Consider the following 15098-nt stretch of genomic DNA (forward strand, 5'->3'; position numbering starts at 1 on the left):
ATGTGCAATAAGGCTACAGGTTAGCTCCTCTTTTTGAATAGTTGCAAACAGTCAGAGCAGCGTCAGTGCAACTTGTAAGAAATCTTAGAGAGGCAAATCCTTGTTCACCGCTCCAATTTAAATCTCCAGCAGATTAAGGAAAAAACATACAAGCATTTGGTGTGTCTGTGGTTTTGTAGCTATGCAAACCAACATAGCTTTTCTATCAAATACCAAGGACCACCTGGCGAAAGTCATCAGCGTGATCGATGTGTGCAAGTTTTTCTCCTGTGAAATTATGCATAATGTCCTAATCTTACCATACAATACCAACTTTATTTATAAAGCACTTTAAAACAACCACAGCTGATACAAAGTGCTGTACATCAAAACACAACATAACAATAATAATAATAATAATAAAAAAAACATAAAATAAAAACTTAGTTTAAAAACAAAAACATACAAATTAAAACTAGATCCCGCTAGAGTTGAAAGCCAAGTAAAATAGATGGGTTTTAAGACAAGCTTTAAAAGTGAAGAAGGCTATAAAACTGGCTTCTCAAAGGTATTTCTGGTTTTATAGGAAGAAACTAGTTTTATCTGTATGTAGACCTTGTGCCCCAGATTTTCCCAGTAGATTTTCAAATGATTTTCTTGTTGCATTATCCTTCCTCTATCCATAATATTCAGTTTATTCAAGGTCAGGAGCCAGATCTCTCTCTCTCTCTCTGTGTGTCTGGAGAGAGAAACTGCTGTACATGTGAGCCTAACCACTTTGAGACAAAACCTGGATTTCCTTCACTTGTGGTTGTAATCCCTATCACATGACCACTGGTGAGGATTAGACAGTAAATGGACCAGTAAATCTAAAACGCAGTTGCACTGTGACTCACCTTTCTACCTTCCACTTCGTTTTACAATTTCTCACGAGTTAGAAACTACAATTCCTCAAGCAGAGGAGTTGTGAGAGACACACCCGTGACCAGTAGGGAGCAGTCCACGTTTTATTACCATCAGACTCAGACAAAGCTGACACAATGAGGACTCAGCAATTAAAAAGCTGTGCTTACAATAGGGCTCTGTGTGTAATGATCTGGCATGTTATCATAACCAGTGACAGGTGGGGTGAATAAAACTAATTATCTCTTTGTCATCACACTTGTTAGGGATGGGATACATCAGTCAGCAAGTGTACTTTTCTTCTTGAGCAGAAAAACATGTGGAAGAATCAAGATTTGAGCAAGTTTCACAGGAGGAGCAAAATGTTGAATTAGATGCCTGGGTGACAGCATTTCCATTAAATTCAAATTGTGTGGGGGTATTTTTACGGGCAGCAATAATTAAGCATAAATATCCAAAATATAAAACAACCATCTGGTATGAACCCACATATGTCTTTTGTGTCATGTCTGAGATATTTATCTGGAGCATATCTTCTCATAACATCTTGCTGTGTATATTTCGAAACACCAAATTTCTTGTTGCTTTTGCAACTGATTGACGATTCCCTGGTGTACGCCACCACGTGACACCACTCCCCTTTCTCTTGCTAAAATGTCACACCCTTGGGAGACTCCCATTTGACTCAGTCCTGACACCTTCAACTGTCACCTGTCGCTCTTTTCATTAAACTACTTACTTATATGTAAGGTGTCCCTAAAAGTTAGGTAGCTTTTTCTTTTTATCCCAACTTTTGTGTGTTAGAATGTGCATTATTGGTGTCAAAGGAACTGAGTTTATTGTGGAGCTAGTCCGCCATCTTGTGGCAGCTCCTTGCGCCACAGCGTCCGTCTGTTTGATGTTTTTTCGTCTCTCTGTTGTCCCTCATAACTCACCAACTTGCGCCTTTAAAATACCTGCCGCGTGTTGGACGGAGTTCAGCTTTACTTTTCATCCATTCAGATTTTAAAAGGGTTCAGTCGCCGTGTGTAACCTGACACTGGGGGCAGGACTACCTTTCTGCAGCCCAACCCTTCTCCAAAGGGTTGTCCTGGCTGTCGACTACATTTCTCATTCGGGTGGGGCAGGTTTTCTTATTTACCGTCAGCACTTTCACCGTCTGATTCTTCGCGGCGTGAAAAGACTCACAGGACACCAGCAGACGCAGCTCGAACGGACTCCCGGTTTATTTCATTTAATTTCTTTTCCCCGTCCTTCTTCGTACACCCTTTGATCAAAAATGTTCCGCTGTGGGCTCGCCTACCCACGGTGCAAGTGGGTCATGCCCCTGCTGCTGCTTTTCGCCATAATTTTTGACATTATTGCCATCGCGGCCCAGTCCGGGTGGATCGAGGACCGGGAGAATACTCACTACTCCAGCATGTGGAAAGACTGCCGATGGCTGGGTGAAGAGTCGGACTGCTCGAGCCTCATGGACCAGAGTAAGTCTTGTTTTTAGGGACGCACACAAACTGCTGTTTGAGCTGCGTTAAACTGTAACCTGAGAAAGCCTGAGATAACCAAAAACCTCAGGCTGGGAAGGTCCTGCAGGCAGGCAGTCAGCCAGAGTGAACTTTGGTCTCTCCTCTGTAATTAACTTTTTTTTATTTTTACTCCCCTCAGAGATTTATAGCAAAGAAAGGGGGGTTTCACAAAGAGACTAGTTAAGATTTATTGTATTATTCTAAAGTTATTACTTTACTTGAAGTTTTCCATTTTTGCAAAATACTTTATTTGTAGATTCCTACGACACAGAGACAAATTAAACACGAAAACAAACAAAGATCCTCCTTTTTAATGTGTCAAAACCAGTATCGTTAACAAGGCTTCCCCCAGAAAACTTGCTAAGTTGAGCGCTAGGGCAGTCATTCAACCAGCGGCCCGTCGTGTTTTTGAGTTAAAAAATGTTTAAAGTTGACAGGCAATTTTAAAATATGACTTGATGATTATTGAGATTGAAATATTAATACCTGAACATCAACTATAAAGTCTTAAAAAATGCAAACATTTTAAAAAGACTTAAAAGAAAAAAAAAAAAAACAATGCTTAGCGTGGTGGGGGCACAAGAAAACCCTGGTGGCCCGCCAGGCTTATAATACACTTTAACTGATTCTTGCTAAACAAAAAACATTGAACCTGCTATTTGTTGATGCTTTCACAGGCCAAACACTGATGTAAGTTTATTGTTTTTGATGGATTTAATGAGCAGAGAAACTTTCTGCTGATGTTTCAGTTTTGGATCCTTATAGCTCAACAGAGCCAGTCATGGGGAACTGGTTGATTCTTGGTGCATCTCAGGCTTTTGCTTTTGTTTAAGGATCTGTCAAAAGATGGGAATTGACTTATCAATCGTGGATCAAAAGATTGGTGTGACTGCATTTTTGGGAAATAAATAGTATTCCAGGGATAATATGTTTATATTTTATAAATTTGAGGTGAGAAGGGGTTGTCATAAAACAACTAAAAACATTCAAAAGGGGCTGTGTTCAAATGAGTATGTTAGAAAGAATAACATAAAACATTTTGATCAAAATGTCAAAAATAAATAAATACATTTCTTCCAAAAGGGTTTTAATGTGAAAACACGTCAACTCCAAAATATGCTACCAATCCAAACCAGACGCTATCATCATGAAGGTATATCAAGTTTTTAAGATCTTTACAGTTCAAAACCTTTAAAATGTTCCTTAAATCTTATTAATTAGCTTTTTAATGAGATGTCATAGAAAGTGATGGAGTCACCAGAACTTTCTCTGGTTGTCTGGAGCTCACAGTAACACAGTAGTCCCCCTCCCCTACCTGTTGCTGCGCAATGCTCGTCAACTGGCCGAAAGAAGAATCTACTTCAAATCCTTTATTAACACCCATTTTCCATGTCACCAAAGAAAAAAAAGATGTACTCGTGTTTGAAAAATATTTCCACTTTCTCAAACTTGGACGGTTGTGGTTTTTGAAATTACAGTCGCGCCACCAGCCATCCTTCTTACAGCAAGCTTCCCGCAGCATGTCTACTCTGACTTATGAACCAGTTCATGTCTATGGTAGTTATTCTTGAGTTAAAATACAGTGGTTCTGTGAGGAGTGAAAACAACATGGCAAGTCATTAGCTTTTTAGACATTTGCTGTGAAGCTTGTGTTTCCCTACCTCAATGAAAGAGGCCAGGCTGACAAGAAAAACTTTTACCTCTCCAAAGAAACACACACGCAAACAGAAAAAACAATTCAGTGCTTCTGTTTCAATATCGTCATCTGCAGACTAATTTTTCCGTTAACCAATTCTCGGCCTGGAATTGGTTCCAAGCCAAGAAAGCAGGAAGACAGGTTTGTACCAGCCTGCTCAACATGCAGATGAGAAGCAGATTTCAAAGAGGCTGACTTGCTAAAATCAGATATGATCATATTTATAGTTTCTCCTTCAGTGGAGAGGGCCAGTCAGATACACATGCCTCAGTGTCACACACTCAGGACAGTGGCTGTGAACAGAACAGACGTCTGTCTGCTGCGCAGGTTCGTGTTTGAGTTTTCCGAACCCTTTTCTTACCATCAAACGCAGCGATGTTGCTCCTCCATCACGACTCGATACATGTCACTCACTTTTGAAAACGGCAAGCTGCAACACGTCGGGATCTGCTGAGAACATCCACGCATATTCATTTAATCATATATCACAAAGAGTCCACGCTCACAATTTAACATTCGGTTGTTCATGAATACAGATACGCATAGCAACAGCATGATTATTAATTAGTGCGGTTCTGTTCGAACAATCGGTATTCCTAAAATTTTAAATCACATTGAACTTTAAAACACTATTAAGTGAGAAAACATTTGTGCAATCAGGGATCATGCTAATATCATGCAAGTCTTACAGAACTGGTTGTCCAGTTATTGTCCAGTTAATAAGAAAAAACAAAACCTCAGTTTAGTGAAGTTTTCCATGTTAACATGTTGTTAGCTGTTAACCGGAGCAAAAGTACGGACTACGCACGCCACACTTTTAAGATTTTTTCCTTGCAGAAACTTCCTCTCATAATTATGCACAACTGTGTGTTGCAAAAACTGTTTTGGGGATATTAATACTTTCTTAAGTCATTGTGATATGTTGAATTTTATATTTTAGGCTCTAGTGCTTTTTTTTCCCCCGGACTTTTTTTTTTTTTTTAATGATCGACAACCCAATTATCTCTCTGAGAAATAAACACAGGACATAATGACAACATTCATTAGTTGTGGCAGGAACATCTGAGAGGCCTGTCATCTTTATCAGTTTACACTAAACATTGGAATAAAACAAGAAGTTTTTAATTGGTTTCTCATACCATTTCTGTCTGTAAGCCAGTTTCACAGAACCAACATCAGCCGCTCCAGCCTCGGTATTTGATTTTTACCACATTTCATGAACTTGTGTTTAGTTTGAACTGCCCTCTGCTGCTGTTTTGGGACGATCCCCTCTGTTGCCTGAGTCAGTAAAGCAAAAGATAAGAACATCTGCCAGAAGAAGAAGAAAAAAAGAAACTTGCTGGATAAGAGAGAGTTGTTTTTTTTCCTTGGAGGTCTTAATGGTTGAAATACTTGTAGGGTCGACCCGACAGGCCGAGGAAACGAGCCCAGCTGAAGTGTGTGAATAAGAATGTTTTCAAAGACCCTCAGTGTCAAAGCGCTGAATAGGAGGAGGAGCTGCTCGTCCAGATAATGTGGCATGAGAACAACATGAACCAACATGTTTTCATGCTTTTAATAAGAGGGCGTGTTTGGAAAAAGAAAACAAATTATGTAAACACATCTTCATTATGACTCATGGCTGCCGGGTATTGTTTATTAGTTCCATCTTAAACTTACCTGGAAGTTGCCAGACGTTTGTGGTCCTCTTCATTATGAAATTCAAATGGAAAAAAAAAAATTGGATTGATAAAAGACGGGTACTGTGAGTTGTACCGAACGTTTTCCATTTCGGAAAGATTTAAACTTAGAACCGCCTGTGCTGTGCTGGCAGATTGGATTTTTGATATACTTAAGCAATTGTCTGTAAACTGGACTAAACATGTCCGAAAGTTTTGAAAATGCGTAATTTTGTTTGCTCAAAAGGAAAAAAAAGAAATAATCGCGTGTGAATGTTCATGAACAAACACGTCTTTGCAAAGCTGCAGCTTTATTGGTGTGTAAATAGTGGCATCTGTTGTGTAAAGGTGCGTAAGGGCAACATAAGTCTTACTCTTTTATTGGAAGGAGAAAACGTACGGTAAACAGCTGAATGACATAAAGTTAGAAATGAAAACGGGAACAGACTTCACCCAGAAAATTTCACAACTCATTTTATTTTAATATTTTCTAGTTATGTTTTTATATTGCTGATTTAATTATTATTATTAATACTACTGCGATGTCACAGATTTGAATCTAAAATTTTATAAAGAATTACAAATATTGTGATATTATGATAAAATGATTTTGTGTTTTTGTGCCAGACTATAATTTTGAATCTTATTTGGCTAAATTTGTACTAATTCTTTAATAGAAAATGTCTGCTAAAGAAATCACATCTGTCTTTAGAGCTTTTCTTTTCTAGTGGCTAAAATATTGATTGTAAAACAAAGAGTAATTGTTCATTTGTCTGTTTATTGTTCACATTCGTGACTGCAGAATCAAATATTTTCACCATTAAAATGAGTCTTTGTTCGCTTTCTACAATGTCCGACCTGTATTAACAAATAGAATAGCTAATTTTGGAGGGGAAATGTACGGTGGCCCTGAAGGGCAAGAAAACATCAACAAATCACTAAACACAACTACAAATTGAAAAACGCAACACATTCGAAAACACAGCATTACCTAAGCACAATTACAAATGAAAAAGAAAACACATTACCTAAGCACAACTACAAAAGAAGACAGTTGCAGCTTTATTTTACCATTTTAGATTTAGTGACGTCCTATCGGATTGTTGCACATTTCAAAATGGCTGCCAGTAGAGGATGATGATGCTCCTTCTAGTCTTTTTCTCAAACCAACCGTCACACCGGGTCTCCAGTTTTTACTCGATGTTAGTTTAAAATAGGGTTGCATAATGTCAGGAAAACATTTAACTGCTATACTATTACAGAGAATTGAAATAATAATTCAATTAACCCACATTTTCTGGATAATTTTTCCTTTACTGTTGCTTCCTCTGTAAGCTCCAATGCTTTGGCTACTACAGATTTACATCCAATACAGGAGATGAGGAGATAGTCGGCCTACTAGGTGCAGAGTGTGAACACCTGCTTGAAATGTAATATCCTATCAAATATTGCATCTAACACACTAGTATTGCAATGAAGAATGTGAAAGGTAGTTTTAAACTAGAGATGTGCAATCTATCCATAAACTAAGCTTTTGGGTTATAGGAAAAAAAGACGTGTTTTTTGCTTCTCCTAGCTGTTTTTTTTGTTTGTTTTGAAAATTAGAAAGCTGCTGAAATTGCAGTCACTTTACTAACTACCAGGCAGAAAGTTTACATTTGTGTCGCCATTGTTTGAAGTTTTTCCTCCTAGGCTTTTGCCGAAATGCACGAACGGGAAGAAAGTAAAGAGTAAAGACGATGCGTCTAACTTGACAGTTTTGAACAGTGTCGTCGATGAGCTTGCATGCAATTTAACCACATCCCGCAGGGCGCGGGAGGACTAAACTAGTAGAACTAGCTGGGCGTGTTCATGTATGAGGAAGAAATGCCTGTTGCTGCAGCAAGTCAGACATTACCTGAACACAGAGTGAGCAACGTAGCTGTGAATAATTTAAGGGTGTGGGTTGATCCGGTAACAGGAAAACAGCTTTGTTAAAAATACAGAACAACTCGATTATTAGCAGTAGATTTTTGGATTGGGCCCCACTTTTACTTTATTTTTTTAAAGCTCAACGTTAAACTCAGCTCTATCATTAATGGATCCTTTCCTTTTACTCCTTCTGCAGGTGACATCTGTTTGGGGAAAAACATATGAGTCATAAATCTGCTCACTTATCAGCAGCCCAAGTTTTTACGGCTATTTGGTTGGATTTCAAACTGTTCGTCCCGTTCCCAAACACACAGAGGGAGGTGCAATTTCAAGTAGACATCAGCAAAATAGGCGGGTGTGGCGTCTACGTGTTGAAAGCACACAAGCCTTCTCCATCAGCCTCAATGAGTTCATGCAGTTTTGCATGAGAACGTGTCGCAGCAATGACAAAGGAACAAACTGTCTGACATGCGTTCCGCACGCAGATTCATTTATTTAAAAAATTTATTTACGAAACTGTTTCACAAGACGCTTGCTGTGGGATATTTCTTTACTATGTTTAGGGGATATTTATTACATATTTTACTATAGTTGGGGATAAAACTGGAGGTGTTTTATTGCTAATATTTTCTTCCTGAACTCTGAGAGTTAAAGCTGCTGACTTTTATGTGATGAATCTAGCTGAAATTCTGTCTTCTTGGGAAAGTTAATAATTTTTTGTTTGTTTGTTTGTTTCCTGTGGACTACAGGTTGGGCTCGTGCCGTGGCAGCTCTGATGATTGTTGGCCTCATCATCCTTGTCCTTGCTTTCATCATCTGCGCCGTTAGCATGTGTACTGAACCTTCTTCGGGCCCTCTCATTGCCAGTGGAGTTCTGCTTTTTATTGTTGGTAAGCTTTACTCACACATGCACAGAAACATATTTGCATGATCATTAAGTAACAAAATTTTGGTACTCAGCTGTTTACAAACAGGAAGATTCTGGTTTAGAGATCAGCGGGGGTCTTTTATTGTTTACTCTACGTGGTTCTTCTGTTCGTTTGGGTTTTGTTCTGAGTCTAGTTTACTCCTAAATAATAAGGACAGATTGTGAGAGAGAGTATCTCACACAATCTCTCCAACATAAAGATATCCACCCACTGACATGGACATAGAATCCCATCTACTCAAGTAAAGTAGAATAAAAACTGCAGCAATCACTTTGCACAGTAACACAGTGCATCAACTAACGTGATTTGGTTGATGCACTTTGTTAAAGGCATTACAGCCGGTGTTCTATCTGTGCTACTAATTAATCCGTCCTACCTTGTGGTAGTGTGAGCTTTCAGTCTGCAGACCTTACGTACACCAATGTTACAAACTTGCCTAGACTCCAACTGCGCTGTATTGCGTGGTTTCCCACTCAGTCAGCTGAACCGTCCCCAAACTTTCCACAATCCTTCATATATAAGAAAAGAACATCCTTGTTATCAAAAACTGGAAAAACAATCCCTGCTTTGTAGCACATGAAAGCTGAATATACTGGAGTGAAAGAGACTGCTGCGTATCAAAACATTTAGACATAAATATGTACTGAATGGTCTGCCAAAAGACACCCTGCTGCAGATCCTGAAGTCTTTCATGTTCACTAATGAAAATAGATATATTTTAATGGTATTTGTTGATCCGCTCCCATGTTCAACTAGTTTTTGAAACTTTTGTTAACTTTTTCTTCTATTTTCTATCTAAACTTAAATCCGAATCAGTTACATTTGCCAGAAACCGGTTTGTCTTTTGGGGCGGAAGAACTTGACAGGGTTTTATTCTGACTTGTGAGACTGTTGCTGATTGAATACAAGGATGTTTGTCAGGAGAAAGGTCAAACGTGAGCATTGTTCTGGAAATTTGCTCAACTATAAACAGTGAACTGACCACAGCGGGTGAAATATTATGAATGTAAAAGAAGGAGGTTAGGAGGAATGACTGCAACTGAATGCTAGAATTAGAAATAAGGATAACTTCTGTCTAATTAAGTGGGATATGATGATGATTAGGGAGCAGCAGAGACAATGAGAGGGTTAAACACAACATCCAGTTTGGTGTGATGCTCTCATAGCAACAACTGGCTTAATCTGTTTTCTTTGACATGAGTGATCCCAGGTAGAGCGTGGGAACAAAAAGTAAAACAGAAATGCGATTCTCAACATGCGTCACAGGGCCAAACTAGCAGGACATGGAAAGTGTTTAAAAGTCTGCCACTTTGTTTTGTCAGAGGCAGAGTTTCGGCTTAAACTCGGAAGTACAATAAAGTTGGTGTTTCTGATTAACCTAAACTTAACTTACCGGTTAAGAAAATGTCTGTCAGATTTTATTGAGAAACAGCCAAACTGCTAACTAAAGAAAGATTGTATGGATTGATGGCCATTCAGCCAAGGACCATCAACAAACTCCACATTTTAATTTGTTTAAGTGGCTCTCACACAGTCACGTGAAGGTATTTTCCACACTCTGCTGCTGAAGTCAGCAGCAGTGATGTCTGCCTGCCCAGATGGCTGTGTGACTAAGAATGAAGTCAATGTTTTTCAACGTGTATGAATAATTTGAAATGAATAATAAAATGTTACAGGGTGCATTAAGTGCTATCCAGACACATAGCGTCATTTGATAGCATAATGACTATCAAAACCTTCTATATTTTCAAAAATAACTTTGCATCATAACTGATCCCCTAAAATTGGGTCTCTGTCTCTTTAAGAACCTCGATAAATTCCAACACTCAGCACTTCATCACAACGATGCTTCTCCACGATGAAACTGAACTGAGAAACAGTTCACATGTAGACTAGCAGTTTCACCAGGTGTTTGCTAATTCCTCTGTTAGGAGGAAAACTGCCTTTTTCATCCGAGACAGTAGCTAAACTAACTTTCACAGAAACCGAGCCACTGTGAAAGTTAGCTAGATAACTGTGAAAGTTAGCTAGAAAGTTAGTTAGCTAATTACAGTTGGCTAACTTTAGTTAGTTAATTAGTTAAATACTGTAAGTAAAAGTAAATACTGTGAAAGTTTCACTTCCTGTGAAAGTTTAGCTAACTTTCACAGGAAGCTATGGAAGTTAGCTAAACTTTCACAGTATTTAATTACTGTTTTTAATTACTGTTTTGATGAGGGTTATTAAGTTGCTTCTTGGTCTTTAACACTGATCAAACATGTTCGCCTGTTCCTTCAGCGCTCCTCCAGTTCATCGGTCTGATCATCTACCCCGTCAATTTCAACGACAGGATCTTCGAGGGCGAATACGAATACACTTGGGCCTACGGGTTCGGGTGGGGCGCCACCATCATCTGCTTGGGCTGCAGTTTCATCTTCTGCTGCATTTCTTCTTGCATACCAAAGATAAACGGAGATGAGAAGATCGATTACTGTATCACTCGTTAGTAGCGACAGAATCTCCCGACCCCCCCCAGTCACAGTAGTCCCCCCCACCCCCACTTCTCTCTGTCACTGAAAACTAAAATTTTGTTCGACACTGGAAGCATTCCTCCCCTACCATCCCTGAACAAAGTGGACTGTAACTGGGGACCACCCTAACTTTAATGCACACAGATCCTGATTTTAGATTTTTTTCAGCATCTCAACCCCCTCCCTTTTTTTTTTTTTGTTTAACAAAGCTAGACACTTTCCATATTTTTTCCTCAGAATTTCGCACACTGTAATTCTCAAAGCAATAACACCCAAGTGCATTTATCTTTAAAAGAGTTAGTTTTGTATAAACCACAAGCAATCCAGAATTATTTTTTTTGCACAGGATAAATGAATGTTTATCACCCTACATTGTACCGTGTAATTTGACAAATATTGGGTCTCCATAGTGTCATTAACTCTGCAAGTTTAGCCTGGCAGACGAAGGATAGGAAGGCCTGAAGAGGCTGAATGTAATCTGTACCATCAGAAACGTACATGTTGGTTAAAAAAGTGTTTTTTTAATAAACCTACAGTCTGTTTCTTTGTTTTGCTGCGTTTATGTGGTAAAGGCAAGAAATGCTGTGCTGCGTTTGAATGCAATTGACTTGTCTTGATGCTATAGTAGAATTAGAGATGTTCTGAATTCACATTGGTGCAGATGTTTTAGTTAAACTGTCACAGAAATACTCCAGATCCCTCATTGTTTTTTGTTATTACATCAATTAATTATATTTAAGGACTACAAGAAACAAAACCAAAATTAAAAAAAAAAAAACATCTTAACACCCTGAAACATATTACAAGATCCACACTGCCATTGTTCAATAAGGATGTCAATACTGGTTCAAAGGGAACAATATGCATTTAGATTATTTTGTTTTTAATGTTATATTCATGTCAGTTACATATGATCTTTATGTTTTTTTGTTTTTTTTTTCCCTGAATTTTAAGAATGCCATAGAGGCGTTGCTGGTTTGGTGATAAAACACTGACCAAAGTTTCCAACACTATGACTCGCTGTGTGAAAAGAAACTGTGCCTTTGTGTTTTCTCTGTGGTTAATCCTTGAGCGTTTCATTCTAGTGGCAGAGCTGGTTTTTACTCACGCTGTCTGCTTCGTGCCAGCACCAATCTGCTCAGACATGATCAGGCCTCTTTGTTAGATTTATACCCTGAATTTCTGACGAACTCTGCTGTTGGGTGAGTCGGTACTTCAACTGATGCTTTGCCTCTCCAGCCCGGAGCTGCTTAGCTTCATGTATTTTATCATTTTGGTAGAAGTTTTAACCATTAATGGGCATAAGTGTTTGTGTTCAGTGTGGGTTTTTCACTGTAAGTCATCAGTGCTTTACTGTATTAAAAAGAAATCTAATATTTTTCTTTCTGTACTCTGAGGTATTTTTGGTAGGTTGTGTATTTTTAAGCAATAAAGAGTTTTTATGTAGAAGAAGTTAAGTACTTTTTTTTTTCTCTTTATTTACCTTAAACTGACTGTGTTGTTTTAAAATGCGAGACAAATATGTTTTGACTGCTTCTACGACCGCATTTTATTTCATTAGAGGACGTAATAAAGCTGGTCTGGGGTGGAAAACGTCACATAAGGAATGAAAGGAAGAGTTAGTACAAAATAGAAACTAATATCGAAAAGGAGAGTCGGTACAAAATAGAAACTAATATCGAAAAGGAGAGTCGGTACAAAATAGAAACTAATATCGAAAAGAAGAGTCGGTACAAAATAGAAACTAATATCGAAAAGAAGAGTCGGTACAAAATAGAAACTAATATCGAAAAGAAGAGTTGGTACAAAATTTGTCAGAACTCTTAAATACAGATCAGGTTCCTGCTCTGTGTTTTATTATTCTGCTTGGGGTTGTCACCACTCCTATGAAGTAACAGATGATGCACAGCATAGGAATGTCCCGACCAGAGTCATAGATAATGGAAAGCACACACACCCAAGAGGAGCCCCACCTTCACACAGCACTGACTGACGATTAGATTTTGCTCGGCGTGTCCCGACGGCTCCGCTTTCCCAGAGAAAAACGGGGGGGAGACGGGAAGGAAAGTGACATCAAGGTGAGACATGGGGCTAGGAGGAGGAGGAGGAGGAGGGGGAGAGACACTCACACAGAAAATGTGCACACGCCTGAAAACTCAGCAAATGCATAAGAGCTTTAAAACAACACACCATGTTTCCTCAACACTACATGGTCTACGATAATATGACCACTTGAAATGATACTTCGTGATTATGAAGGAGTGAGGTTGTGTAAAGAAACTTTAGCAGCTAATGGTTGTGTTATCTGCTTGGCATCTTTATTTAGTATAAATACTAGTTGATGCAAGAGGATTAAGTTTAGAGCTGATCTTTTAAAACAGCTCGAGTCTCAAAACTTCATAAGTTTTTATTAAATGGATATATAGAAACTGTGGTAAAAGACAATGCACAACCAATGAACTTCCTGTGTGAAACGCCTGTCTAAAGCACTTCCTGTGGCAATGCAACAATTAACAAAAACAAAATTCACTTTGTATTCACTTTTTGTTTACACAGTTATTCTCATCAGAAAGGCTTTCATGTTCAATTTCATAGACGTTTCTTACAGGAAGAGTTTTGATGGTGCACCACCTTTGACCTTCATTTTCCAGGTAAATAATTAACGTCTCTTTAAATAACCACCAAGAGCTCACATAATGAGGAGTTAGACACTTTATAAAAGTTATAGAAATAGATTGGAGTGGTTTTCAGGAGGTAAAGCTCCACTTCTTGGTTTTGGGACCAATACGAATTAATCTCGGTTACACAAAATGAAGAAGTTGAGAGAGTTTGCTACCACAACTACGATATTGATCATTGATACTCTTTTGATTTTGATTTAACAAACATATCAGTGCCAGTTAAAGAACTGGAAGAGCTAAAAAAAATTAAAAAAACAGCCAGCAGGGTCACTTCTGACATGAAATTAAATCTAGATGAGTAAGAGTTTCACACAATCAAACAAGTAGCTACTGAATAAAAAGTCTTTAACAAGGCTGGAAAATTTAATGGTTATGCATATTTTGGTATCATTCTGGTACGCATCACCAGTATCACCAATATCGATAGAGATATTTTTTATTATTAAGGCTTTATATTTCATCAAACTTCTAACCTTCAAGTGTTTTTGTGGCTTTTCAATTATTTTGTTGAAATCTGGGACAAAATTTGGATAAAGTTTAAATGTGTCTTCAAAATACTTTAATAATATATTAACATAATAAACAAAAACAATAATTTAAAAATAAACATAAAAACAAAACAAATGTGTGCATTTTTTTTCGACAGAAGTGTAAAAAATAATTTGAGAGCAGATCGAAACAAAAACTTTTTGAGAAATACAATGCAAAAATAAAATAAAATTTCACGAGCGAATTTGAAACTAAAGTATCGATCTTACTTCACTATAATCGATCCGATAATGATATTTATTTGGTATCGGTGTTGATATTTTAGATCAATTCAATCATCTTTCCTTGTGACTGCAGAGTGCGCTGTTTGAAGAAATAGAGTTGAAATACTGCAAAAGAACGGCTCCACTGTCATGTAAAGAGCAAATGTTTAATTTTGTTTTGTTATTAAGTTGAAATAAATCAACAGAACAAGTTAAGATCTGCAATGGCAACACTGACATTTAAGATGTCTTGACACAAATTCATTTTTTATTGCAGTAGCATAATCCCATTGATCACTTTAGGAAAATCTAGGCTCTGAGTTCATTTGTTTAGTAAAAAAAAAGCACAAAAAAAAATAAAGAAATTAAATCACATTTTAAGATATAATTATTTTACACAAAGTCCCTTATTATAATCATCAAACAATTAGAATCAAATAAATGTACCTGATACACTTCTTTCATTCTTTCTTTTGTTTTGTTTTTTTTAAGCAGACTTTACTGTTTAAGATGGTCAGACTGGGAACTTTTAATTACTAACACATGACTTGATGTT

The 15098-nt window shown here is 37.7% G+C and overlaps 1 protein-coding gene across 1 annotated transcript; it reads left to right on the top strand.

Moving 5' to 3' along the window:
- The first annotated feature begins 1695 nt into the window (after positions 1 to 1695).
- On the top strand, positions 1696 to 12561 carry perp (p53 apoptosis effector related to pmp22). Its single transcript, XM_007551205.2, has 3 exons — positions 1696 to 2363; positions 8420 to 8560; positions 10877 to 12561. The coding sequence occupies exons 1-3, from the start codon at positions 2162 to 2164 to the stop codon at positions 11083 to 11085; spliced, it is 552 nt and encodes a 183-aa protein (XP_007551267.1). The 5' UTR covers positions 1696 to 2161; the 3' UTR covers positions 11086 to 12561.
- The last annotated feature ends 2537 nt before the right edge of the window (positions 12562 to 15098 follow it).

This window comes from Poecilia formosa, unplaced genomic scaffold (genome assembly GCF_000485575.1).
Source record: "Poecilia formosa unplaced genomic scaffold, Poecilia_formosa-5.1.2 Scaffold40, whole genome shotgun sequence".
Classification (NCBI taxonomy): domain Eukaryota; kingdom Metazoa; phylum Chordata; class Actinopteri; order Cyprinodontiformes; family Poeciliidae; genus Poecilia; species Poecilia formosa.